This window comes from Capra hircus, chromosome 13 (genome assembly GCF_001704415.2).
Source record: "Capra hircus breed San Clemente chromosome 13, ASM170441v1, whole genome shotgun sequence".
Lineage (NCBI taxonomy): Eukaryota > Metazoa > Chordata > Mammalia > Artiodactyla > Bovidae > Capra > Capra hircus.
The window spans coordinates 80,656,446-80,681,922 of NC_030820.1; the positions used below are offsets into that span (position 1 = coordinate 80,656,446).

At 49.0% G+C, this 25,477-nt stretch overlaps 1 protein-coding gene across 1 annotated transcript; it reads right to left on the minus strand.

The window, feature by feature from the left end:
- Positions 2,567 to 25,021, minus strand: ZNF217 (zinc finger protein 217). The gene is made up of 8 exons (XM_018056877.1): positions 24,835 to 25,021; positions 14,898 to 14,907; positions 13,145 to 14,736; positions 10,125 to 10,241; positions 8,054 to 9,262; positions 7,911 to 8,015; positions 6,607 to 6,738; positions 2,567 to 4,751 (listed from the first exon to the last, which is right to left on the minus strand). Exons 1-7 carry the CDS (start codon positions 25,019 to 25,021, stop codon positions 6,629 to 6,631), a joined length of 3,330 nt encoding a protein of 1,109 aa, XP_017912366.1. The 3' UTR covers positions 2,567 to 4,751; positions 6,607 to 6,628.

Sequence of the window (25,477 nt, forward strand, 5' to 3'; positions counted from 1 at the left end):
GCTTACTCCTTGGAAGGAAAGTTATGACCAAGCTAGATAGCATATTCAAAAGCAGAGACATTACTTTGCCGACTAAGGTCCGTCTAGTCAAGGCTCTGGTTTTTCCTGTGGTCATGTATGGATGTGAGAGTTGGACTGTGAAGAAGGCTGAGCCCCGAAGAATTGATGCTTTTGAACTGTGGTGTTGGAGAAGACTCTTGCAAGTCCCTTGGACTGCAAGGAGATCCAACCAGTCCATTCTGAAGGAGATCAGCCCTGGGATTTCTTTGGAAGGAATGATTCTAAAGCTGAAGCTCCAGTACTTTGGCCAGCTCATGTGAAGAGTTGACTCACTGGAAAAGACTCTGATGCTGGGAGGGATTGGGGGCAGGAGGAGAAGGGGACGACTGAGGATGAGATGGCTGGATGGCATCACGGACTCGATGGACGTGAGTCTGAGTGAACTCCGGGAGATGGTGATGGACAGGGAGGCCTGGCTGCGATTCATGGGGTCGCAGAGTTGGACACGACTGAGCAACTGAACTAAACTGACTGATGTCCCATTTATACTAAGTAGGGACCTTCCCTGGAGGTCCAGTGGTTCAAGACTTCACCTTTCAATGCCATCACTTCATGGGAAATAGATGGGGAAACAGTGGAAACAGTGTCAGACTTTATTTTTTTCTTGGCTCCAGAATCACTGCAGATGGTGACTGCAGCCATGAAATTAAGACTCTTGGTCCTTGGAAGAAAAGCTATGACCAACCTAGACAGCATATTAAAAAGCAGTATGTTACTTTGCCAACAAAGGTCTGTCTAGTCAAAGCTATCGTTTTTCCAGTAGTCGTGTATGGATGTGAGAGACTGTGAAGAAAGCTGAGCGCCGAAGAATTGACGCTTTTGAATAGTGGTGTTGGAGAAGACACTTGAGAGTCCCTTGGACTGCAAGGAGATCCAACCAGTCCATCCAAAGGAAATCAGTCTTGAATATTCATTTTAAGGACTGATGCTGAAGCTGAAACTCCAATACTTTGGCCACCTGATGGGAAGAGCTGACTCATTGAAGACCCTGATGCTGGAAAAGATTGAGGGCAGGAGAAGGGGATGACAGAGGATGAGATGGTTGGATGGCATCACTGACTCAATGGACATTAAGTCTGAGTAAACTCCAGGAGTTGGTGAAGGACAGGGAGGCCTGGTGTGTTGCAGTCCATGGGGTGGCAAAAAGTCAGACATGACTGAGTGACTGAACTGGACTTCCGTGCAGGGTGTGTGGATTCAAACCCTGGTTAGGGAGCCATGATCCCACATGCCTCAAGGCCAAAAAACCAAAACATAAAACCAAAACAGTATTGCAACAAATTCAAAAAACAAAAACAAATTCAACAAGCCCACATTCAATTAAAAACAAAAATCTAAGCATATGTATATTTTAAAAAGCTGATATGCAGAGTCTCAGTGAATGGCCATACAATTGGATCGCCACCCCAGACACTGGCACAGACGTCCACCCCCGGGACACCACAGCCTGCCCAGTGCCGAGCAAGGAGCCGACTCATGTCTTGCCAAGTCTGAAAACGCACCCGAGACGCTGCACTTCTCCCTGACCCTGAGAAGGAGCTCAGACTGAAACAGGAGACCCAGCCGCTCCCTCTAGGGCCCGGCAGAGCTGTCTGGCCTTGGGGACACACGTGGCCTTCTCGGACCTCAGGCTCCTCTTCTGTCCAAGGACAGGGTGCAGTCGCCGGGAAGTCCGGCTCTCTCACCCTCTTCACATTTCACAGCCACGGTGCAGGGAGGGCCCTTGCCTTATTTTTCAGCACTTGTCTGAGCCGGGCTAAAATATGGTCAGTCTACCCACGCAAAATATTTTGAACTCTAGCCAAGTGAGAAACTGTACAGAAGAAAAGTCTTGAATATACGGAAGTAGCTAACAGTCACACACTGTACGTGTCCAGGAGTGATGGGGTAGAACTGAAATAGGAGGAGGAAGCCCTCATCTCCCCAAAATTGAACTCAAAACTAAGCCTCCAGACTATTTACCCGCTTATAGGATCACATACAGAGGCTAGAGAAACAGGTTAGATGAAACCACAAGATCCAACAAACCCAAACACGGAAACGAGAATTTCTACAGGACAAATGACCCAGTTTCTTCAATAAATAAAATGTCATCAAGTGTGCGTGTGGGTGTCACGTGGGAGGAGGTTAGGATTCAAGAAACCTCTCAACTAAACTGAGTTAAATGGATCTTGTTTGGATCCCAGGCTTCAGAAGGCGTTTCTGACACAACGGGAAATGCAGCAACAGAGATCGGTTATGAGGAATCCTTGTCCGTTTAGTTAGACGTGATCAGAAAAAGCCCTGATCTCTTACAGATACTCACTGAAGCATTTGAGGCATGAAATTAAAACATGTCAAAGATTTGCTTTAAGGAGGAAGGAGGGCTGGGGAGTCACAGAGAGCCTGACGAAGTGCTGCTGGCTAGCCCACGGGGATTCAGCGCACGCATCTCTCTGTCACTGTGTCTGTTTACAAAAAGGTAACGTCAGAAACCAAGGACGCAATAAAGACCAAAGCCCAAGACTGCAAAACACCAAATCTATATTTACATCCACATATAATAACATAACTTTAAGCTGAAATACATCATAAATAAAACAAGTAATGTCTACTGTTTGACAACGTAAGTATCAACAATTAAAATAAATCAAACTGGAATGAAATAAATACATAAACAAAAATCCAACAGATTGTACCTCTAGTATATGTACTGTTGTCTCAAAGGGAAAAAAAACACATAAAACCAGTAGTATTCCCAATAATTAATACTGATGGACAAAAAAAGGAAAAAAAACACAACATTTTGGAGTACAAGGGCTGCAGAAAGAAAAAACAAAACTGTATTTTTAAGGAACCAGAAATGTGGTAAAAAGGAGAAATCTGAAAGGCCTCCAGATTTCAGCATGACATGAACTGGCTTGTTTTCAAATAGATTTGGTGATTTTTTTTTTTTTAATACAGATTTCAATTTCAGCCCTCTATCATCGTGTATATCCCCTTTAAGATTTATATTTATCGTCACAGCAAGCTTTCTGTAACACTCATTGGATTAGGTAAGGATCAGGTCAATCATCTTTGTCAATGTGTTAATCTTCAAAAATAGGCTATAAAAGTGCAAAACTAGGAAAACAAAACTCTAGATTATGTACATATGGCTCAGCTTGTGAACAGAAAGAAAGGTCAATAGTGTACACTTTCCTGATACAAAGCACTTCATCACGATGCCAGCAGTCAGCTCAGAGAGGTCTCCCTTCTCATCTGGGAGTTAAGACTTTTCCATCAAGTCAGCGTCGTGTTGCATAATGAGAACAAACAAACAAAAAATCAGGATTCTTTGAGGACATTACCCTTGTTCTAATGGAGAAGGGCAAGGCAAGAAAAATTAACAGTGCAAATTTATTTCTGAAACAGTTTTCTTAATAAAGTGTGTTGTGGTCACTAAACCTAGGTGCTGCTGAAAACACTCAGCCATGGACAGTGGATTAAGGGAACAGAAGTGTAATAAAACATTTAGTAAGCCAGCTGGTGGCTAGTCTCTCTTTAAAACCCAAATTGTCATGTACACTGAGAAAATGGTGCTGCCTCCAAACCACCAAAAATGGGAAGACAACTGGGGTCTCAAGACCAGTGACGTCCCCGGAGCACCAGGAGCCTCAGTGAGCACTCCTGCACAATTCACGTGTCTGTAATTAACCTGAGTGTGTCCAGTCAACCCAAGCGACGCGCCAGACACACCAAGACTACCAGAGGCAAACCTAAAATTTACCCCTCAACTTTCATTTCTTTTAAAAACTGCTTCCAATATATGTAATTCACATGTATAATTTAGCCTTTATATTTTTATATAACTAATTTAGGCAAACGCCAGAATTTTCCAACAAAAATGATTCATTGGATAGAAAACTAACTCCACAAATAATTTGGTATGTTTACTGAGTGTGTGGCTGGCTAGAGGAAATGCTTCTCTATAGATACACACACTTAAAACTCCCCCCGCCAATCCCCCGAGAAGAGGACTCCATGGGTCTGGGTCTGCCTCAGACGACCTTCCAAAATTTGCAATAGAAGGGCACCAACTACAGAAAGGCTGGTCTTGGTACGTGCAGCACATATCCATTCATAGAGGGTCGGTGTCTCCGTTAACAATTCCATTAAGACAATAAACAGCGGAGGATTTGACATAATACAAATCATTGAGATTAAAAAAAAAAACCGTACATTTTAGATGAAGGAGGACAAATAGCAGAAAAGAGCTCAAAGTGATGAGCAACATTAGAGGAAAAGCATACACACAGTATTTAAACAAGCAGGTTTACAACATCTATTCACAAATTTTTTACCTGAGGTGCGAGCGTTATATACTTTCTCCCCACCCCACCCCCCAACCCAAATGATTTCTTTTCAGCAGCGCTCAAGTATGCAAAAAAAAAACAAAACTCCATTTCTTATTTGGTCAATTCTAAAAATCATATTTTTCGGGGCAGAACAGATGATGTCCAGTCTCCATTTGTGTACAACCCAACTCTTCCAACTATAGTTTTTATTGCTATTTGGTACAAAAGTTAACAACTTTACAAAACCGTAGTGTTCCTTTGTGTGTTATATATACAGTACAATCACAGCTTATTTCAGTAGCTTTCAACATTTGCTGTTTCAAAGGATGAACTAATTTAATTTCATGGAGAGTACACATTTATATCCATCAAGACCTAAGGGGGAAAAAAAAGGTTTGAAACATGATTAGAATAAAACTAAATACAGCTTACAAAAGTTTTTAAAAGTGTAACAAATACACAGAACTAAAAAGGTCTAGAAATGCAATGAGTTCCATCTAAGCTTAAATTTTTAACCAAGTCTCGGGAGTCTGAATAAATAAGCTGCACCATTTAGGAGATGCTCACGTACAATGAACAGTGATTTGATGAAGATGATTTAACCAACAGGAATTTACATCAGATACAGGTGTCAAGTCAGCTGCCTCCTATAGGAAACTCTGGAAATTTATACCTAACAAAAGGCAAATGTATGGCACAGACCACAGGTATTTAAGACGAGACTCAACAGAATAACCTCCTCCATGAGAAGGACAGGGCACAAAACACGTGTAACACTGTTTGGCCAACGTCTATGGAGGTTTTACAGCTGAAATTCCCAGTCCTGGGCCAGGCACCACCTCAGCATTGCTCAGGGTGGAAGTCGGGGACAGAGGTCAGGTGGGCATAAACGTATGAACCACAGCGCAGAGGGAGTATGAACAGCGAAGGCCCAGCTCCTCGCAAACATGCTGCAGAAATACGTGAGCTTAAGCACCGGAACAAGGTCGTTTGGCCAGCAGGATGTGGAAAGGATGTTCCAAACTAGAGAGAAAGGCAAGCAGAGAAGCCCAGAGGCTGCAGGAAGAGGCGGGAGCTGGTCACATACACGACAGTCCCCGCTTGCCGCTACACACAGTGCAAATAACCACCCATAAACCGTGCTTATGTTTCAAGGCAGAGTGGATCTAATCCCATTTCTGCGATGATGCCAGCCGCATACCACTGGCATCACCTGAGCGGGAAAGAAGGATGCAGACAGACAGGCCCATGTGCCCCAGGGAAAACCGCAAGGAGAGACTCTGCCCTGGTCCACGTGTCTCTCTCTCTGAATCCAGATCTAGCAGGCGCTGGGTCAAGAGTCTGCTCCACGAGGATACGGTAGTGGTTAGCAGAACAAGAGCTGTCTGGGAGGAGATGAAATCTGTCCATGAGCCCCCGTCTTTCCAGTCACTTTACTGTTAACTCTCACACAGATGCCATGCCCTCTGCCCAAACCTGGAAGTAACTAAATCAACATGTGCACAACTCCAAGAGCACCACCTGAAGCTTCTGGGTAGCCACCACTAGATACACCTGCCGTGTGAACCAGAAAGTCAAAATAAACCTCCTTGCTCTGTCCCACTGCTGCTCCTGCTAAGGGTTTATAAAGCTTTTGAACAAGCACTTAAACTGGAGGGGTGGGGCCCAGGCCTTGGATTTTGCAGACCTAGGACCAAAAAACAGAGGAAGGTGCTGGGCAAGTTACATAAGCCAAGTCTCAGTCTCCACATCTGTAAAGGGGGCACAGAGTCTCCTAACTCAGGGATCAGCAAACTTTTCCTATAACTGGCCAGACAGCTCTCGGCTTTGCAGACCATGAAGTCCCTGTCACAATGATCCATTTCTGCTTTTGTGGCCCCAGGCAGCCACAGACGATCTAAAGGAAAGGAAAGGAAGTGGCTGTGTCCCAATAAAACTTTATTAACAAAAACTGATGGCAGGCAGTTGGCCTAAGGCTCTAAGAAGGACTAAACTAGCTCATGACGATAAACAATTCATTCAACCCCTAGCATGAAATAAACCCTCAGTAACTTTCAGTTGCTTTTGCTACTTTACCATGATCACCACTGATATCCAGATACCCTGAGGGCTCTGTTTTAAAAACACTTCAAAATTCAAGTTGAAAGCAATTTTACTTTGTGATATTATACTGGGTAAGTTAGATGGTTTGTTTTCAGTTAGGTAAAATCAATACAGTGTATGTGCTCACCTTTCATCCCCAAAACAGGAAATCAAGTTTTTTTGTCATTTGGTCGGTAATGTGCGTTCCCAATAAAATTCTCATAGTTCCTCTTTTGTAGCATGCTGCTAGATAAGTGTTGATAGGACACAGGCCTTTTTCCTGATTAGAGAAAAAAAAAAAAAAGTGTAACGGGCATTTAGAATTAAGCTCAACAATGTGTGTGGGTTGTCAGAAGCCAATTTTCAAAATTCCTGATAAAGTGACCAGAACACATATGATCCATATGTATTATAGAGTTAGTTACAAGGTAAAATGTTCTTAATTGCCAGGAAGACATTTCTTAGCTTAGAATTTTAAAGTCACTAAATGGTAAAATTATCTAAGTGCTACTAAAAATTAAAAGCCAAAATGGCAACATATTTTAAGCCTTTGTGTATCATGAACCAAAACTGTGTGGAGGAGGGAAAAAAAGACCGATTTACTTGCAACACACAGTCTTTTCTCTTCAAGTGAAAGACACAGTTATGACTCATGTCCATTTTAAATGCAGAGTCGGGGGAAAGGGACACTTCTAATCAAAAGGCTGCAGAGATTATTTTTTCATCAAAATTTTTATAAAAGTCACTGGACTGTGTGAAAGCGAGTGTTTTCTAATTAGCTATCCCCCAATCAACTGACATCAAGCCATCTTTGATACAGACTGTCACCACCCAGAACCTTTCATTTCAAATTAATACTAACGGTGATGTTTAAAATGGATGCGTCCCTTTGGGCGCAGAACCTGCAGAGCTTATCATCAGGGAAGGCGCTGCGGTTTCACCGAGCAGGACAGGTCCCCACACCTGTCTCACCCACTCTCACAGCCTCGGGTGTGTGCTAGACACGTCCGATGCAGCAAGGGCTTTAAAACCGCCTCTGCGGGGACAAGGACCTTCAAGGTACCTGTGGGCATCGGGGGAGCAACACGCGGAAGACTGCGCTTTAACATTCACTTAAGGCTGAGCCCTGGCCAAAAGCGGCAGCGCGGTTCCCTAGGTCTGGACACCAAAGGGACCCAGCAGCCTGGGAAGGGCCCGGCGCGCCCGCAGAGCGCTTCCGAGGGGCCCCGAGCCCGCTGTGCGGGCGCCCGACCCGCGCTGATCACAGGGGCGGGCAGGCTGCGCGCCCTGCAATGCACGCGGGCTAGGCGTCAAGGACACCTGGCTCGGCACTGCAAGGGGGTACAGCCCCTGGGCCCCGCTGCCCTCGGCCCAGCCCAGGAGGAGCTGGAAAAGGGGCCGCAGCGCCAGGGCCCTCCCCCTGCCCCCCTAGGGTCCCCCGAGGACGCCCACCTTCCAGCGCGGCGGCAGCAGCGGGCGCGCAGGGCAGCAGCGCGGCGAAGGCGGGCCCGGGCGCGGGGCGCGGGCGCGCGGGGGCGCGGGCGGCGCGCAGGCGCACTCGGGCGGCAGCAGGGAGGCCAGCCCGCGCACCACGCGGTACTGCGGCAGCTCGGGCGGCCGGCGGCACGGCGCGCAGGGCGGCTCCGGCGCGACCCGCGGCCGCTTGGGCAGCGGCTCCCCCGGCTCAGCGCCACCGCGGCCGCACGCATAGTCCCGCGCGGGCGCCCAGGGGCCGTCGCTCCTGGTGGTGTCGGCGGCGGGCTGCGGCTCCGGCCGCCGCGCCTTCTCCAGGCCTGCCTTGCAGGGCGGTGCTTCGGGCGGCGTGCGGGCAGGACCGGGCCCCGGAACCCCGAGGCCGGGCGGTGGCAGCGGGCGCAGCGCCTTGAGGTTGCTGGGGGCTAAAGTGCTGTCGGCGCCCGCGGGCGGCGGGGCTCTGCTGGGCCCCTGGGCGCCGGGCGCGGGCCGCTCGGCCGGCGCGGGCTTGGGTTGCGCCGGGGCGGCGGGCCGCGGCTTGGGCCTGAAGGCACCGGGCAGCGGGGGCACGTCCTTGCCCAGCAGGGCCGGCGGGCAGCCCGTCCGCCGGCTGCGCAGCGCAGCCCTGCCCCGGCAGCTCTTGTGCGCGTCGGGGTGGTACTTGTGCTCCAGCCTCTGGTGCATCGTCAGCACCTCCGGGTAGAAGGTCTTGAAGGTGCAGAACGGGCAGGTGCTGCTGGCGGTCACGCTCCTGCCCAGAGGCGCCCCCGCGCCCCCGTGCGGGGCGCCGAGCGACAGGTTTAGCGGCTTCTCCTGGCAGCCTGCGTCGGCCGCCCGCTTCTCCGGGGGCCCCAGCTGCGCGTGGCGGGCCGCCGTGGCCGCCTCGGTCCTGCACACCAGGGGGCTGGCCTGAGGGTCCGCGGGCGGCCTCTTCTTCAAGGCGTCCAAGTAAGCGGGGCCGGGGGCCTTGCTCGGCTTCTCGGCACCGTCGTCCACTGCATCCCCGCTGAGATCCTGAGGTTCCCTGTGCACTGCCGCCAGCAGGGCGCCGCCCAGGACGCTCTGAGAGGCGGGGGCCATCCCCTTCAGCTGCTTTGCCGGTGGGCTGCCTTTAACATCTTTGGCACCGTCGAAACATCTTTTCAAATTTTTGGTTTGCGCGCTGTCGGCGGTTAGGAGTGCATCTTCGGCCTCCTGGGGTCTCCCGTCGCTCTTGCCGTCTGCGGCAGCGTCCGTCTGCTTGTCCTTGTGATGTCTCTCCAGGTGATACCGCAAGGAGGTCTTCTGCGCTGCAGCGTAGTCACAGAATTCACATTTGTATGGTTTTTCACCTAAAACGAGAAGCGTCACTTTACTACACACGCTTATGAAAAGCATCAACACACGACAGAGAGCAGATTCTCCCCTCGTCCCTTGTCTGCGAATCTTCTCATCCAGAAGCTCTCATGAGTCGTGGGGTTATGACTCTTTCTACCCCAAATATTTGAAAATGTGAACATGTGTCTTCCATTTAAAAATTTAAAAGCACACCTTAAAATGATCTCATTTAATCTTCGTAACAGCCCTATGCGAGTGAATATTATCCCATCTTTACAGCTAAGAAAATGAGCGCGCAGAAAAGTTAATCTGCCTACGGCTGCACAGCCAATGAGTAGGGGAGAACCAAATTCGAGTCCACATGGCCTCCCAAACCATTATGCTACAGCTGCTTCCACAACCTAAAGAAAAGATGACTGAGAATTCTCCGGTGGTTCAGTGGTCAGGGCTTCAAGCTCTCAGTGCCAAGATCATGGTTTTAATCACCTGCTGGGGGAACTAAGATCCCCCAAGCCAGGCAGAGTGCCAGAAAGTAACAGTAATAAACATAAACCAATGATGATTAAGTATTATTAATTTCATTCTAAAACATAATAAAGCTGTGACATTTAAAAATATTAGAGATTTTAATAAGATGGGAGTGAGAATAAAGGAATCAGACATTAAACGAGAGACCAGCTTCACAAGAAAACAGCTGAAGTTACAATGAGACTAAAGGAGGCAAGGCGACAGCTGCAGATCAGCAGGCTACAGGTCTGTTCCTAAGCTGCCCCGAGCATCCAGAAGAGCGTCTGGACAACAGCAAAAACCTGACACAGGGCTGCATCGCAATCCTGAGCCGATACGTGCAGTGAACAAGCGTAAGGGGTGCCTTACCTGTATGCGTTCTGAGATGAATATTGAGGTAATAATTTGAACGGAAAAACTTTCCACAATAACTACATTCTCTTGAGGATGTAAGATGCTTCATTTTCCCTCCATCATCATTTTTATCTTAAAACAGAAACAAAAATATTCATGTAAGACGATAGCTCAAGGATGTGAACAGGGCAAGCTGACTTAAAGATTCTTGGTAGAACATTTTTGGAAAATCTGAAATAACTTATATTAGGCATTGGCTAAAAACAGCCAAGTGCTGCTTTGAGGCTGTGTGCATCATTAAAGCCTGTGTGCAACAGTTTCGTTTTGTGAGCACAGCAGAGTTCTCTGTTGACGATTCCCTGCTTCATGGCCAGTTACCACTAGAGGGCAGCAGGCACAGCTTAATCTTTAAAAGTCTGGCCCTGGGCAAACACCTAGGAAAGTTTCTCAAAATTCAGCAAAGCAGATTTTGGAAAGCAGATCATATTATTCGCAAGTGCTCACATGGGCAACCTTGACGAATCACAATCTGTACCCCTCTGTCCACAATCAGGACAGTGGAGCAGACACAGGTCCCCTGAGGCAGGCCCAGGCGCTACAGTCGCACCCCAGCTTGTCCAGCAGGACCCTGAGCTCCGCATGAACCTCCTGTCACCACTGGTCACATTACACCCATCAGTGTGGCTGAAGCAGAAGATGGGGCATCTGTAAATTCACCATAACTCATCCTTTTGCCTGGAAACCCTGGAATTTCCAACTGAAGGGCCCCTACCTGGCTCTGTCCACATTCTGAAGTCTAGATTTATAGACTTCACTGATTTTAAAAAGCAGCTTGTAAGAAGCCTCGGTGAGCTCCCAGGTACCATAAAGACGGGAGTAAAGAGAGAATTCCCCAAAGGTCCAGCGGTCAGAACTCCACACTATCATGGCCCAGGGACCAGGTTCAATCCCTGATGGGGGAACTAGAATCCCACGAGCCTGGAGGCATGACTTAAAAACAAGAGAGACAGGACCACATAACTTCTGTCACCCCTGAACTTCCATGAAGACAGTATGATGCTGCTGCTAAGTCACTTTAGTCGTGTCCGACTCTGTGCGACCCCATGGCCCACAGCCCACCAGGCTCCTCCGTCCACGGGATTTTCCAGGCAAAGAGTACTGGAGTGGGTTGCCATTGCCTTCTCCAGAAGACAGTATAGCCACCTCCAAATACTGGAAGACAGCAGAAACAACCTTTGGTCTAAAAAGGTGTCACGAGGACTTAAAAAATCAACTTACATGAATCACTATTATTAATCCAGTTTATAAAAGTTGAAAACAATAAATCATTTACTTTGCTTTTTGATCGTGAAAGTAAACCTTAAGAAAGCCAGGCTCCCAGTAGATCACAGTGAGCTAAGTCTAGACCAGAAGGCCCATCACAGTGTGGGTTCAGGGGACCCAACCCCTCACAGAGCGCCCAGCTCTTCCTCTGACACTCACACCCAGCTCGCCAAGACTTTAGCTGAGCTTGCGTGTCACAGCAGTTTACTACTTCCAGCTGTGCGTCGGGATTTATGGTGCGCTGCGTCACATCCAGAGTTACGAAATGCCTTTGCTCCAACACAAAGGGTGTGAAATGTCCTGTCTGCCTGGTTCCTGCTTCTCTCTAGCTTCACCAGTGACTCTGTTGTGCTGTCCTTTATAAAGGACTTTTATAAATAGGCAGGTGGAAGATAAGGGTTGATGAACCAATTGTGTGTAAACAGGAAATCGGGCAAAGAAAGGTTAAGCAAGACGTAACCAGACCCAACGCAAGTCTTGGTGCTCCCAGCTATTATGGGCCATCCTAGCCGCCCACCGACAGGGCCCAGGTTTTCCACTTGGTCCCGCCCATGGGCAAACTCGACCGTCCACTCGGTCCCGCCCACGCCACCTACGGGCAAACGCAACCGTCCACTCGGTCCTGCCCACACCGCCTACGGGCAAACGCAACCATCCACTCAGTCCTGCCCACACCACCCACAGGCAAGCGCGACCACCCGCTCACAGCTCTCGGGCACCGGGGCGTCTCTTTCACCACAAGCAGCAAAGCGCTGCCGCTGTTCCTAAGGAACCGCTTGGAAGACTAGAAGGCTATGTTTAAAGTCATTTTTATGATGTCATCAAGATGTCTAACGCATTTTCTAGATTTCTAAACCTGAAGATTATAAGCATGTGCCAAGTGCTACGTTTCCTATCTCCAAGGAAACTCAAAACACGCTGAATATTTGCTATGAAAACTACCACCCTCAGCCCCATCATGTGATCCGGACAGAAACTGGGCATCGGCTTGAGAGAAGATGTATTATCCGGTCACGTTCCCGCTGGGTCTCTTGAAACATCAACACACAGCCCACTCACCACACGAGACGCCAGCGTATGTTTAAACCGAGACCACCTCTGTAAAGGACACTATTTTCCTAGGACTGACTCCTGTTCTCATCATTCCCCGGCTGACCTGGCATGGGTTTATCAGCTGAGCTCCAGCAGCAGAATCCTCTAGTCAATAAAAGATTACTAAAAGGAGAGAAAAGCTGTGTGAAGAGGGGCGAGACCTGAAGCACAAGTGGGACACTCTGCCCTGGACCGGAGAGACCCACCAACAGGCCCTCGGCGACGGCCTCCGTTTCCTCTAAGTGCCATAAGAACGCTACAATTGTGACTGAACAGATGAGATCTTTCAATGAGCTTTGATGTGTTCACTCCCTGCTGGAGTGACTGAGTTAACAGCAGCACCCCAGGCCTCTGCCCCGCTGTGACGCAGCACACGCGCCAGGTGAGCTAACGTGGGGCCTCTGTTAGCAAAACATGACATCGCATCACTCAGAGCAGGAAGAAACCGCGACAGGCCTTTTAAGGCCACCCTACTATTACAGAAAGGAGACGAAGGCCCTGAGAGCTTAGGGACTTTTACAACAGGGTGAGACCAGGAGCCAGGACCCAGACCCGCCCTCAGTGGGCCGTGTCCTCCCTGCAGGACCGGGCAGGGGGCAGGGGGCGGGGGGGCAGCTCACCCAGGTGCAGCCCGTCTGGGAGCCCGTCCTCGGAGCCATCTTCGGACCCAGCCTCCCGGTCCAGGGCCCCGCTGTCCTCCAGGGTGGGCGGCAGCTCCGGGGAGCATGTCCTGGGCTGCCTGCCGTCCGCGGCGGCGGGGGGCGAGCCGGCGTCGGCCCTGCGCTCTTTCTTGTGCACACGCGAGTGCAACACCAGCTGGTGGTAGGTCCGGAAGGCTTTGCCACACTCGGCACAGTGCGTCGGCTTCTCCTTACTACTGGCCAACTTGGGGTCCGCGTCCACAGAAGGCACTTCGCCATGGGGGAGTCTGGACTTCTCCTTGTCGTGGGAGGGGCCGGGGCAGCCGCCTCTACCCGCCCTGGGCTTCCCAGAGCCTCCCGGCTGGCCCCTGCTGCCGCTCCAGGCCTCCCCCGGCTCCTCCCTGTCGGAGCACGACTCGTCGTTGTCCGTGCTGCCCTCCTGGCCCGGCTGCTGCTGCTCCTTCGCCTCTCGGCACACGGCCACCTTGCCCTTGGTGGCCAGCTGCCAGGCCTGGTAGGTGGTGAACGGGTCCAGCTGAGGTATCCACTTGGCCGGCTTCTTGGCGACCTCGGCAGGGGACGCGGGTCTCAGGTTCAGGAACTGCAGCAGCTCCGCCCCCGGCGACGGCACGCCTTCCCGCGGGGCTTCGGCCTGCGGGCCGCGGGGCCCGGAAGCAGCTTCTTTGGTGTGCATCTTCCGGTGATCGATGAGGCTTTCTTTATTTGGAAACAGAAAGCCGCAGACCATGCAGATCTTGTACGGCGAGGAGACGCCCTCGGCCGCCGGCTCCTGCACCACCTCGTTGATGGTCGCCGGGCTCTCCAGGCCGGGCTGCAGCCTGCTCTTCGCCCCCGACTTGCCCGTGTGCGTCCGCATGTGGTTCTTCAGAAACCAGGGCTCCTTGAACCGCCGGCCGCACATGTGACACCCGTACGTGAACGAGTCTTTGTGCTTCTTCATGTGGACCTCGACGTCGAAAGCCACGCGGAACGTCTGCCCGCACACTTCGCAGCTCAGCTCTTCGCTCTCCTTGCAGCTCTTGTCCTTGGGAGGCTCGCTGCGCACCTGAACCTTGTCCAGAGGACTGAGATACTCCGCCTCGACGCGCAGGACGGCAGGCTCGCAGAGGGTGGGCCGGTGCTGCAGCAGGACGTGTCTGCTGAGGTCCTCGGAGCGCGCGAAGCTCTGGCTGCAGAACATGCAGTCCAGCGGCGAGTGCCCCCCCGCCTGCGCGGCGCTCTTCTCCTGCGCGGCTCGGAAGGGCGCCGCCGCGGCGCCTTTGACCGGCGTGGCGCCATCGAGCTCCATTTGGGCGCCAAGGGGATTGCCGATCACTTCCGGTCCATCCATATACACCAAGAGCGATTGGGTTGGCATGCTTCCTGTCTCCTGAGGATTGTATATAAAGTTAGAATCTGCTTGAGGAATCTCTGGAGTTGGAATAAGGCCACTTGTCAAAGACTTGTCACTCACGCACCCAGTAGCCCGAGGCTTCAAAACCAGACCAAATATTTGTTGTAAAAATTCAAAAGAAAGTGTGTATTCCTCTAGTCTCCGCAAGTCCAGGAAGCTCAGTCACAACGCCGATCCCTGGCTCTCTCTAGGACCAGGCAGAGAGACTCCCCGGTGGCGGACGCAGAGCCGAGTCAGCGCTAAGCATGAGTTCTGTCTTCACCAAGCGGCTGATTCTGCTGAGCAAAAAGTCACTTCCAGCAACCTGGAGACAAGGGCCTTCCAAAACCTGGAGGGGGAAAAAAAAAAAGGTGAAAAAGGTGGGCTCCAGTCAGGAAGGAGGGAAGCGGGCCCATGGCTCACAGTGGCCTTCCCCTGGGCTCCAGCCAGGAAGGAGGGAAGCGGGCCCATGGCTCACAGTGGCCTTCCCCACGAGGCAGAGAAGAGACCCGATTCAGTGGCTTCCCTTTTAGCGAATAGTGCTCTGTACAGAACATCCTGCTACACATGCTCATTACTTAGACCATTAGTGTTTTATCCAATAGTCCTTAACAAACCACAAGAAGTGCACAGTTAAACTGGTGCTTCAATGATTTAAATAAAAAATGTCAAGTTTCAGAACAGACATGATCAAATTCAGCTTAATATGTTTTAACTGCCACTAAAGTGCATGATGTATACCCTTACAAACAATCTCTACAAGTCTACAGACTTGTAAAAAAAATTTTAAAAAAGAACAATGAAAGCACCTGAGGCAAAATCTTAGAAGCCAGAGTTTCACATTTTCTTATAGACGAATACACAAGAAACGCAAATGCCTAAAAGCACACTGGTGGATTACACAGAACCCAAATCACCAAGAAAAGCACTGAAAAATAGGAGCCTTTCCTAAAACCCCCATTCAAGAAACACATTTTAGAAGTTCCTCATCCTGGCCACGCAAAGCCTTGATATATTTTGAACCACTGGACACCATGCCCCTCATTCCACTGCCCAAACCATTTGCTTTTAACAACCTTCTGCCTTCAGTGGGCACTGGGGTAAGACTTCCTTGCCCAGACTACAAATAAGGAAATACAGACAAAAAGCTGCTTCATGAATGCACACATTTTAAATAAGATCCTCAACACGGCTGGCAGAACATTGCTTAGGCTTCCATCAGAAAACAGGCCTTCTCATTTCCAATCCACCTTTCACGTATGTGTTGGCCAGGCGCAAAATGGATGACCTGACTGAACTGCAGGCTCTGAGCTGGGAGCAAATCTTCACACTTGCAGAAGGATTAACCTGTGAAGCCAACACCCTCCACCTTCAAGGTAAGCAGTTTTCACACAGTCAACAGGTAACACACACACACAGTTTTCAGTCAACAGGTCACACACACACACACACAGTTTTCACATAGTCAACACGTAACACACACACACACACACACACCCCCTTTCCTTTCCTTCTCTCCACTTCCTCAAAGAGCAGGAGCCAGTGGGCTCAGAACAGGAGGAAACATTTCTTCCCCTTCTTCACACCCAGAAAAACAAAATCCTCCTACTCCCTGTTATCTTTTGGTCAGGAGTAAACTAGGTCTTCAACATTAAGGTTTTCTGCATAAGCCTGCAGATCAAAGTTTAGGGTAAAGAGAGAATGGACTAAGTGTTCTATCTTTAGTTTCTTAGCGTTTTGTCGCACTCACAATGGAGGAGAAATACACAGACCGGGCTGCCAGCTGCTGGGCAGCACAGAACACTCCAGGGGCCCGAGTTCCAGTCCTGGCTGAGTTGCAGCCTTGAAGCTGTCACCACCGCATACCCGTCTTCCTCCGTCCACTCACTGCGGGTGGTTGAATCACAGGACCATTTGCAGAGTTCAAAATATCCATGGTCCATGGTCTGGGGTTAGACACACTTCATGGGTAGACGTAACTCTGTGATCATGCTGATCAAGATGTGAGATGATTATTTGGATTTGTTGAGTGATCCTTTAGGTTTCCGTGTAGTCATTTACTCCTTCAGCAAATATTTACTGAATGTGAGTGTCCCAGGTAATACTGTAACTGAAGAAAGTAATAGCACACACTCTGGAAAAGCAGCTCTGAAACCCTGGCGGCACTCTTCCCTGGCCGACAGCTGAGTGAGAGCGATGACTCGAGGAGGGCACAGCTGCAGGGATCCATCTCAATCTGAATAGAGCCTGCCCTTTAAGACCCTTTCTACTTTTTGGTGCCAAAATGCCCTTCTTATAAAATCAAAGAGTGGCGATAGGAAAGGGTTTGGGGGTTGTTTTTTTTTTTTTAATGTCCTGATTTGGCAAAAATCAAAGCCCTGCATGTCAGACCTCAACTTTTTAAGAAATCTGACAATAATCTGACATTTGTCAGCTTTGGGGAACTACACTTTTCTGTAAATAATCTTTCACCAAAGACACCAATCCTAAACTCCCAACAACTCTGGATGAAAAATGTCATGTGGGTACACTTCCCACGTGGGGTCGGGGCATATACTGGAAGTTCCTGTCTTCTGACAGTTTCATTTCAGCTTTTATCTTTCAAATGTTCAAATATCTGGGTTAAGTAAGTCACCATCAGCTTCCAACACCAGACCCAAAGGAGTGGTACAGGAGGACACTGGAAAAAAATCTTCAGAAAAAGAAGAGCTTCAGGATGGGGTGGGGAGCTGGGGGATGGACGTCCCAGGCCAGGGGGTCTTTTGGTGGCAAAACCTCCAGCCAAGGGACAGAACCTTACAGTCATTGCTACTGCTAAGCCGCTTCAGTCATGTCCGACTCTGTGCGACCCCAAAGACAGCCCACCAGGCTCCCCGGTCCGTGGGATTCTCCAGGCAAGAACACTGGAGTGGGTTACCATTTCCTTCTCCAATGCATCAAAGTGAAAAGTGAAAGGGAACTCGCTCAGTCGTGTTTGCCTCCTAGCGACCCCATGGACTGCAGCCCACCAGGCTCCCCGGTCCACCCCATGGACTGCAGCCCACCAGGCTCCCCGGTCCATGGGATTCTCCAGGCATGAGTGCTGGAGTGGGGCGCCACTGCCTTCTGACAGTCATCAGCTGTGCCCCACTGCCTGCGGCCCAGGCTCACAGCAATCCTTCCTGTCCTCTGAAAAGACACCCGAGACGGGCCAGCCTTCAGCCCCGGGGCCAGCCCTCCTGCGAGCTGGCTCACTGCTGCCCCCAGCGCCCAGAAAGGGCCACGGGGGCAGGTGTGCACCCCGGCTGCGCCGCTCCCTGGCCACTCACCAACCTCACTGGCTTGACCCTAAAATTAACTTGAATGCTCATCAAGACTTCTACATGGCTGTCTGTGGCTGCCATCTAATGACCATTCTACATTGTTAAGAGAATGATAAAAAATGAATCACATATAATCACACCATAAAGGTGACGAGTAGAAGCAAACCCCCATCATCTGGACTTATAGCCACTTCCCTGGTGGCTCAGAGGGTAAAGCGTCTGCCTCCAATGCAGGAGACCAGGGTTTGATCCCTGGGTCGGGAAGATCCCCTGGAGAAGGAAACGGTAACCCACTCCAGTATTCTTGCCTGGAGAATCCCACGGACAGAGGAGCCTGGTGGGCTACAGTCTGTGGGGCCGTGAAGAGTTGGACGCGACTGAGCAACTTCACTTTCACTTTCTTATTGACCTACCAAACCCCAAATGCAAGGCCTACTAGGGTCATCTCTCACAGCAAATGCCTTCAACTCTTTTCCATTTTATTTACGTCTTTACTTTCCGCTGCGTTGTGCGGCAGCCACGTGTGGGACCTCAGCTCCCTGACCAGGGATGGAACCTGGGCCCCCTGCCTCGGGAGTTCGGGGTCTTAACCCCTGGACCCCCAGGGAAGTCCCTGCCCTCAACTCTTGACACAGACACTCAATGGAGACAAAACACTTCCTTAAACTATCAATCAGTAACTACCAAGACTAGGCTGCTCACCAAAAATCAAAACTCTTTACAGAGTGCCCGTCCTACAAAGACTTGAATAGCAACTTATGAAAAGCAGGCATGCTGGCAATAGCCCCCCACGGAGGGAGTGTGAGCGCACAGGCCCCCAGCGTGCAGCAACCGACGGGGCTGGAGCTGGAGCTGGGGTCAGGGGAGACGCTCCCTCTAAACACTAGTGTGCAGAAGAGGGAGCCTTCCGAACACACTAAGCTGAGCCAAAGGTGCTCAGCAAGAAATTTTCCAGTATCTTAACTTTTCCTCAGGTTAACGACAGCACTCAACCGTCAGCCATTTACTCCTCAGGCACCTAGAGCAACAGGTTATTCAGTATAACCTATCTGGAGAGAAAACTAAGTTATATTGTGATCACGTCAGTAGATACTTTTTTTTTTAAATTTACCACAGCATAAGCTTTGAAAAGAAAGAAGCATACTGCTGTAACCACCTGAAATAAAATGCAAGTCTGGTGTTCTTTAAGCATTTATTTTTTAAAAAGCAGATATTCGATGTGTGAGTAAAGTTACTATGAATTCTGCCGATACCTACAGACCTTGAAATTAGCAACTACTACCCATTCTATAATGCTTAATGAGAAGCACCATGATTTGTGCTTATCAATGCCACCTTGCTGACCAAGTGACTTGGAAATACTATTCTTTATGTACAGCTGTTCTCAAACCAGTGACCTCAAAGACAGCACACCCCAGCTGAGCAGGTTACCTAACGTGGAGTATCTACTACCATGGTGTGCAGCAATAAGGTATTCAAAGTCCTCAAAACCTGTTAAAAACACATAAAAATTCTATTTATAGCCAAGTAATTTGCAGTATTCCAGCAAGTCATCCAAGCTACCAAGGTATCCAAATGGATGTTGAAACATTCAGTCCAAACAAACTGCTAGCCTCTGGCCCATTCATTTGTATCCTTTAAACTTCAAAATTATCTCCAAGATCTGGTTGGGAAACTGACAGTTTTTCTACAGGTTTTCCTTCTCTATTTTACACACACTATTTTTTTCCTTAGTCTGACAAGTGAAGAGAACTCTGCATAGCAACCTACAGTGGTGATCAAAACCCACTGACTGAATCCTTCAACACTATTTCAAGGAAATCACCAAGGTCACACCCACTGAGCAGATGGTCAACCTGACTTTCCTAATATAAATGTGGAAGGATGTTTAAAAGCTAAAGAGAAAGATTAAAATATTCAGCTTATATTCAACACCACCTATTCGAAAGTGAATGATTATTCAAAGGCAGAGCCTGAGAAGCTGTGACAAGACAGTCTCACTTTGTTGAAATTCAGTGTAGGTGCTCAGTTCTACATGGGAGACGAAGTCAGCATAGAAATATAATCCTGCTAGCACATCTGCAGGTTATGATGATGAACCCAGCCTGATTCCCCCTAAATCAATTAAGGTCAACAAAGGATCTTACTATGAACTTAAAGCGCCACCTATTAGCTTTAGTTTCAGTAATAGCAACATTAACAGATACTGTGGCCTGTAAACTGGCTTTTAAAAATTCCATCTTGACATGAAAGAGAACTACAAGGGAAATTAATTTTTTTAATTCTTAATTAAGCAAGAAGCATTGCTATCAGTGAGTTTCTATTATTACCGCTTTACCAGTACTACCCTAAGTATTTAGAAAAGATTCTGAACAGGACTAACTAAAGACAATTTGAACGAACCCCCCCCCCCAAAAAAAAGTGTATTTTTTTAACTATACACAGAAAATGCTGCACACACATACAGAGATAACTGAGTGTGCATATGTATATATATTTGTATTTCTCTATGTGCATATACACACACACAGATATACAAACCACCATAACCATTATATTACCCATTACCCCACACACCCACACCTCTTTTTCCACAGAGCCAAATGGTGAGTGTTCTTAATTATACCCAATTTAACCCAACTTCAGATTATATATAAACAAGGGCAATGCCTTTTAAGGCCCAAGATCTTTCTTTAGCCACATTTAAATATTCCCCTCCCTATCTGTTGAGTAAATACTAAAGCTGTTCGTCTGGCTCTTTCAAATCACCTATTTGCTTTCAAAAAGAAAAAAATGTCTCCCTTCAGTTAATACAATCACTGCTCAGTAGACTTAAACACTGAACTGAACTTATCCGCAGACCTAAAACACACAAAAACGCTTCTTCTGGTGTAACTGACAGTTCTGAGGCTATCCTGATTTGTCACAGGCAGGAAATACAGCAAGAAACAAGCGTTTCTCCTAAATGCTGGCTGGGAAACAAAACATACCCGGACTCTCCCTTTCCAGCCCATAGAACCGATGCTAAACTGAGGCTCCCTGACACACTGGAAACAAGAGACAGCGCGGCCAGCTCTCCTGGAGCCCATCGAGACCCTGGCAGCTGACTGCAGGCCTGCTCTCCTGCAGAAGCAGGGGACCCTGCCGGCAAAGGCCACAGGATTAAACTCCTTCTCTCGTACACAACTTATTCAGCTGTCTTTTCGGGTTTGGTAATTTTATTTCTCAACTTTATCATAAAATTACCAAACTGGCCCCAGATTTCCAGTAACTCAGTTATGCTGTGACCCTGGGCAGGAAGTAATGAGGCTGTTTGGAACAGCCCGCCAACAAACGCTCAAACTTTCTAAGGGGTTCTGATGAGTGTTCTGCTGTAAAGGAGTGCGTGGTGGCACCTGGCCGGCAGGGGTGCCCCTCCATGCGTTGGGAAGATTTCGGTGAGAATTGAGCTTACTCACCATGAGCTGCAGATTTTAGGAAAGGACGGTTCTCTACCCACCCCCCCACAGCCCTCCCACTTCCTCAAAGTCAGATTTCTATCTGCCCTCACAGCCTCCATTCCAAACCCTCCACCCTACATACCGCAGATCTGCCTAACTATAGTAAAAAGCTGGAAGAAAGAATCCACATCACCTTCCTCCCCAAAGTCACCATTTCACCAACATGTCGGAAGGGTTAACACCTCCCCCTCAAAATCAGGCTATTCAGCTGTAAGGATCGAGCTTCCCTCCCCCAAATTTAAGAAATTTCCTGCTGTCTTTGTGTAACTCATCCTTTCCTCCACGTGCACTGAAACCAGTCAGCACCCCTCCCCCAAAGATCTGGAGAGGAGGCAACGAACCAGGACCCTTCCGCACTCACCACTTTCATCTACACGGTGCAACTAAACCCTTCACTATTTAGAATAGTTAATATGATTGGGGTTCCTTCAATCCACTTCAGTGGCTGTTCTGTAAATATCCTCCAGGCTGGTTTTTTTCATTTTGTAACACATCTCAGTAATTTGAAAACTACTCAGTGTATTCCACACGAAGTCGTTTAACTTAAAATCTCCTTACATTTGTTTTATTCTAGTGGAACAAATACTCGTCAGTTGAGAACACTGTCTCATGCAATTCATTCTTACTGTATAATTCTTAAGCTTGAAAATATACACCCATTGTTCAGTTGTTTGACACCACCTTTCCAATTCATCGATTAAACACACTACTACACAATTAAGCTAAAATAAGAAATTAGAAACGAACAATTTAAAACACAGGCCATAGTGGCATCTGTGAGCTGGAACAATCTGAATTTTTTTTTCTTAACCAAATGGAAACAAAGCTTCATGTAAAAAAAAAAAAAAAAAAGGTCCAATCCTTTACAGTCCTAACAAAAGGCCTTTTTTTTTTTTTTTTTAAGTAGTAGATTTTAAGCAGTCAAGAGTCATTAAAACTACTCAAAAGTTCTTACCAACCAATATCATGTTTGGAACAACTGTGAGAAGAGAATATAATTCTACAGAGTGGGAAAACAGCACATCTTTTGGGACCCCCGAGGCTCTAATCAAGCGTATCAGAATTAAGAGTGCTCCAGGGTTGGGCAGGCAACCCTGCTGTGGCAAAAACAGGCCATTTCATCATAAATGTTGTTAAAAGACAGAGAAGTGATTAGCATTTATCTGGAATGAGGAGACAGAGGGACCCTGGCCTTGCCAGGCCATTATATTCCTTAATTATTTCATCAGTTTGTAAGTGACTTGATGACTGAGTTCTATTTTCAGATTTCCTCTGAAAAGGACCACTGGAAGGGGGTTTTATTAAAACAGGCCAGAAATGGAGGATTAGGAAGAGAACTCAGACCAGCTTCTGCTTAAACCTTTACTGGCAAAGGCTAACCCTAACCCTCCATCTTCCTCCCTTACCTGGGAGGCGGGGGATCAAGCTGTTATCTAAACCAATTCTTCAGGGTGACCGGGGCAACATTTTCTACAAGCTTTATCTGAATGGTGTTTAGTTCCTTTTTTTGATTAAGAAGTGAAAGGGAATAATATGAACCCAAGACAAGTACTAAACTCAGGCCTCACAAATTTAAAAAAAAAAAAAAACAAACCAGCAAAGGTCAAACAGCAGTGTTTGATGGTGTTGTGAAGAGAAAAGCACTGAGGTTGGACATGAAAGAAAAAAGTGTGTCCTTTACCTAGAAAAGCCATGCATTTCCCCGCTTCCTCCTGAAGCATGCAAATCAACATGCAGTTCTAAAGGAGCAGCCTCCCCCTTCTCACCAAATAATAGAAATCCCAGACAATGAGATTATAAACCCTATTCTACCAAACAAGCCAAATAAATGGTCAATTTGGCTTGTAACTAACAACCACTGAATTTTTAAGTAAGTCACTGCCTCTTGATTTCAGTACTTATATAACTGACTCAAAATGGCAGCAATCTGGGGTGGGGGTCGACTTCCACTAAAACACAGGGATTAAACACACACACACACATCACTACAGTCTTTAGAATATGAAACAAAACAGTATCTAAAATAAACAGGAGTTCCTCAGAAAAAGTCAAGCCCATTAAGGACACACCTTAAAAAGTCCTCTGCACACGGTAACTAAGCGAGCACCAACTAGTGGTCTGACTGTTATATTTTTCAGACAAAAAGCAATTAGGTTACCACTCTGCACTTGTCACTAGGGCTCTAAAGACTTTATGGAAAATCTAGGTCTATTACTCATTCTCAAAGTATTACCAAATTCAGTATTTTAAATCTTATTTGATATCAATCAATCAAGGCAGTCCATCCATCCCAGGAGGAGGAAGAGTACAGTACGGAACATTTTAAATGTACTTCTTGACAAATACAAAAGAAAAGGTGAAAGGCTTCCTTCAAGACCCCTACCTAGTGGCCAGACCCGGCAGGCAGCTGCTGTTACCCTGCCTTTTCTTTTGTTGAGCTTAATCTCATGTCAACTCATTCAACCAACTCAATAGCGATGAAGACATAATTGAATCAACCTGAACTAAATCAGACCTAGGGTTCTTAAAACATACAGCTTAATGTTCCCAAACGATCTAGAAAACTAGGCAACCAGCTAGCCTGCACAGGGCTCAGTCACAGGCCCCCAGACCTGCCAAAGGGTCACTGGACCCGCCATGTCTTCAAGAGACGATTAGGAATGTTCAAGCTCAACACTCCAAGGCCTACAGGCTGATCCAGAAAGATAAATTGAGGCTCAAGGAATTTCAAAGGGGAACCAGCGCACCAAAGCCTCACACTCTGAAGTAACTATTCTTTTCTTGGAAAACACAACAAAAAGAAAAGTTTACACTGCTCCAAATGTGAACAGACTACTTGGGGGCCCAGAAGTGGCCAGTGATGGCCTTTTCCTGCTCTTGGTACTAAGCCTTGCTCGAAAACTTCCCCTCCCCAACCCCGGCCCACCCCACCCCCACCCACCCGCCCAAGAATGCGGCTTCCCGTCCTCGGTGGCCCTACCCTGAATCCTAAAACGTGGGTTCCAACCCCGGACCTGGACATCTATCCCGACCCCGGGGAGCCGGTCCCGGCCTGTGCACCCCGCAGGCCAGGTCTGGCCCCTTCCGAGCAAGACCGCCCGGGCCTTCCCAAATCCAGCCTCCCGGAGCCCCCAGCAGCGCCCTCCCCTCTCGCCCCCTGCCCACCCCCTGGGGCTCGCCTTTTGGGGCCAAATCAAGAGTGAAGAGGGCTCTACATCTGAAACTGAGCAGTTTCGCCACTCAGCGCCTCCTGGCAGAAACTTCCCTTTTAAAAAAAAGAAAGAAACACTTTTAGGCTAACATTTCAATCCCTCCTGCCCTTTAGAGTTCCTAGTTCTGCTTCCAGCTGGCTTTTCGCGTCCCACTAGAATTGAGTGATACAGTCTTAAAACGTTTAAGGGTTACTTTTTTTAAGTTGCTTTTTTAAAAATCTTTTAAAATTAAAGGGGAAAAAAAAAAAATCGTATCACACACATCCAGGAAACGCGGCCCGGTGCACCGCCTGCTCTGGGATGGGCAAAAGCCCGGGACTCCCGGGGACCGGTCTGGGGGCGCCTGGGGGGCTGGCCGGGGTGCGCGCCCGGGTCGGCGGCGCGGCCAAGCCCCTCCCTCGGCCCGGTAGACGCGCCCTCCGCCGGCCCGTGCGCTCGGTCCCGGCCATTGTCTGCGGGGGACGCCTGTTAGGACACACTGTTTCGCCTATTCCCAACTTGCGCCGGCCCCTCCCGGGCCATCGCCGGGGACCCCGCGCCGGCCCGCCTCCCCCCGCTCGCCCGCCCCCCATGGCCGGGCAGGCCAGCGTGGGGACCCGCCGGGCGGAGCCACCCAACTTTTCATGGGAGACCCCCGCGGGGCCCCGGGCTCCCCCGCGCCCCCGGCCGTGCTGAGGTTCCCCCGGAGTGAGCGCGACGGCCACACCGGGGGTGCACACCCGGAGCTCCCCGGCACCGCGCCGGTGGGATCGCGCGCAGCCGGGCGGGGAGGGGGCGCCCGAGAGGGGCGGGGTGGGGGGCGGGCTCGGGGGCGCGGCGCCCCTTTACCTGCGGCGGCCGGGGTCCGCGGGAGCAGGGGCGGGGAGGCCGGGGCGGGGGCCACGGCGAGCCCCCCTCGGCCTTTT

What these genes read in the sequence shown, in the direction of transcription:
- ZNF217 (XM_018056877.1), bottom strand. Translation starts at nt 25,021, where the DNA reads ATGGCCGGGACCGAGCGCACGGGCCGGCGGAGGGCGCGTCTACCGGGC. An exon ending in CCCAGACGGGCTGCACCTGG is followed by an intron (nt 10,242 to 13,144) that starts GTGAGCTGCCCC and finishes TTCTGTTTTAAG; the next exon opens with ATAAAAATGATGATGGAGGG. An exon ending in GCCCGAGCTGCCGCAGTACC is followed by an intron (nt 8,016 to 8,053) that starts GCGTGGTGCGCG and finishes CTGCCGCCCGAG; the next exon opens with TGCGCCTGCGCGCCGCCCGC.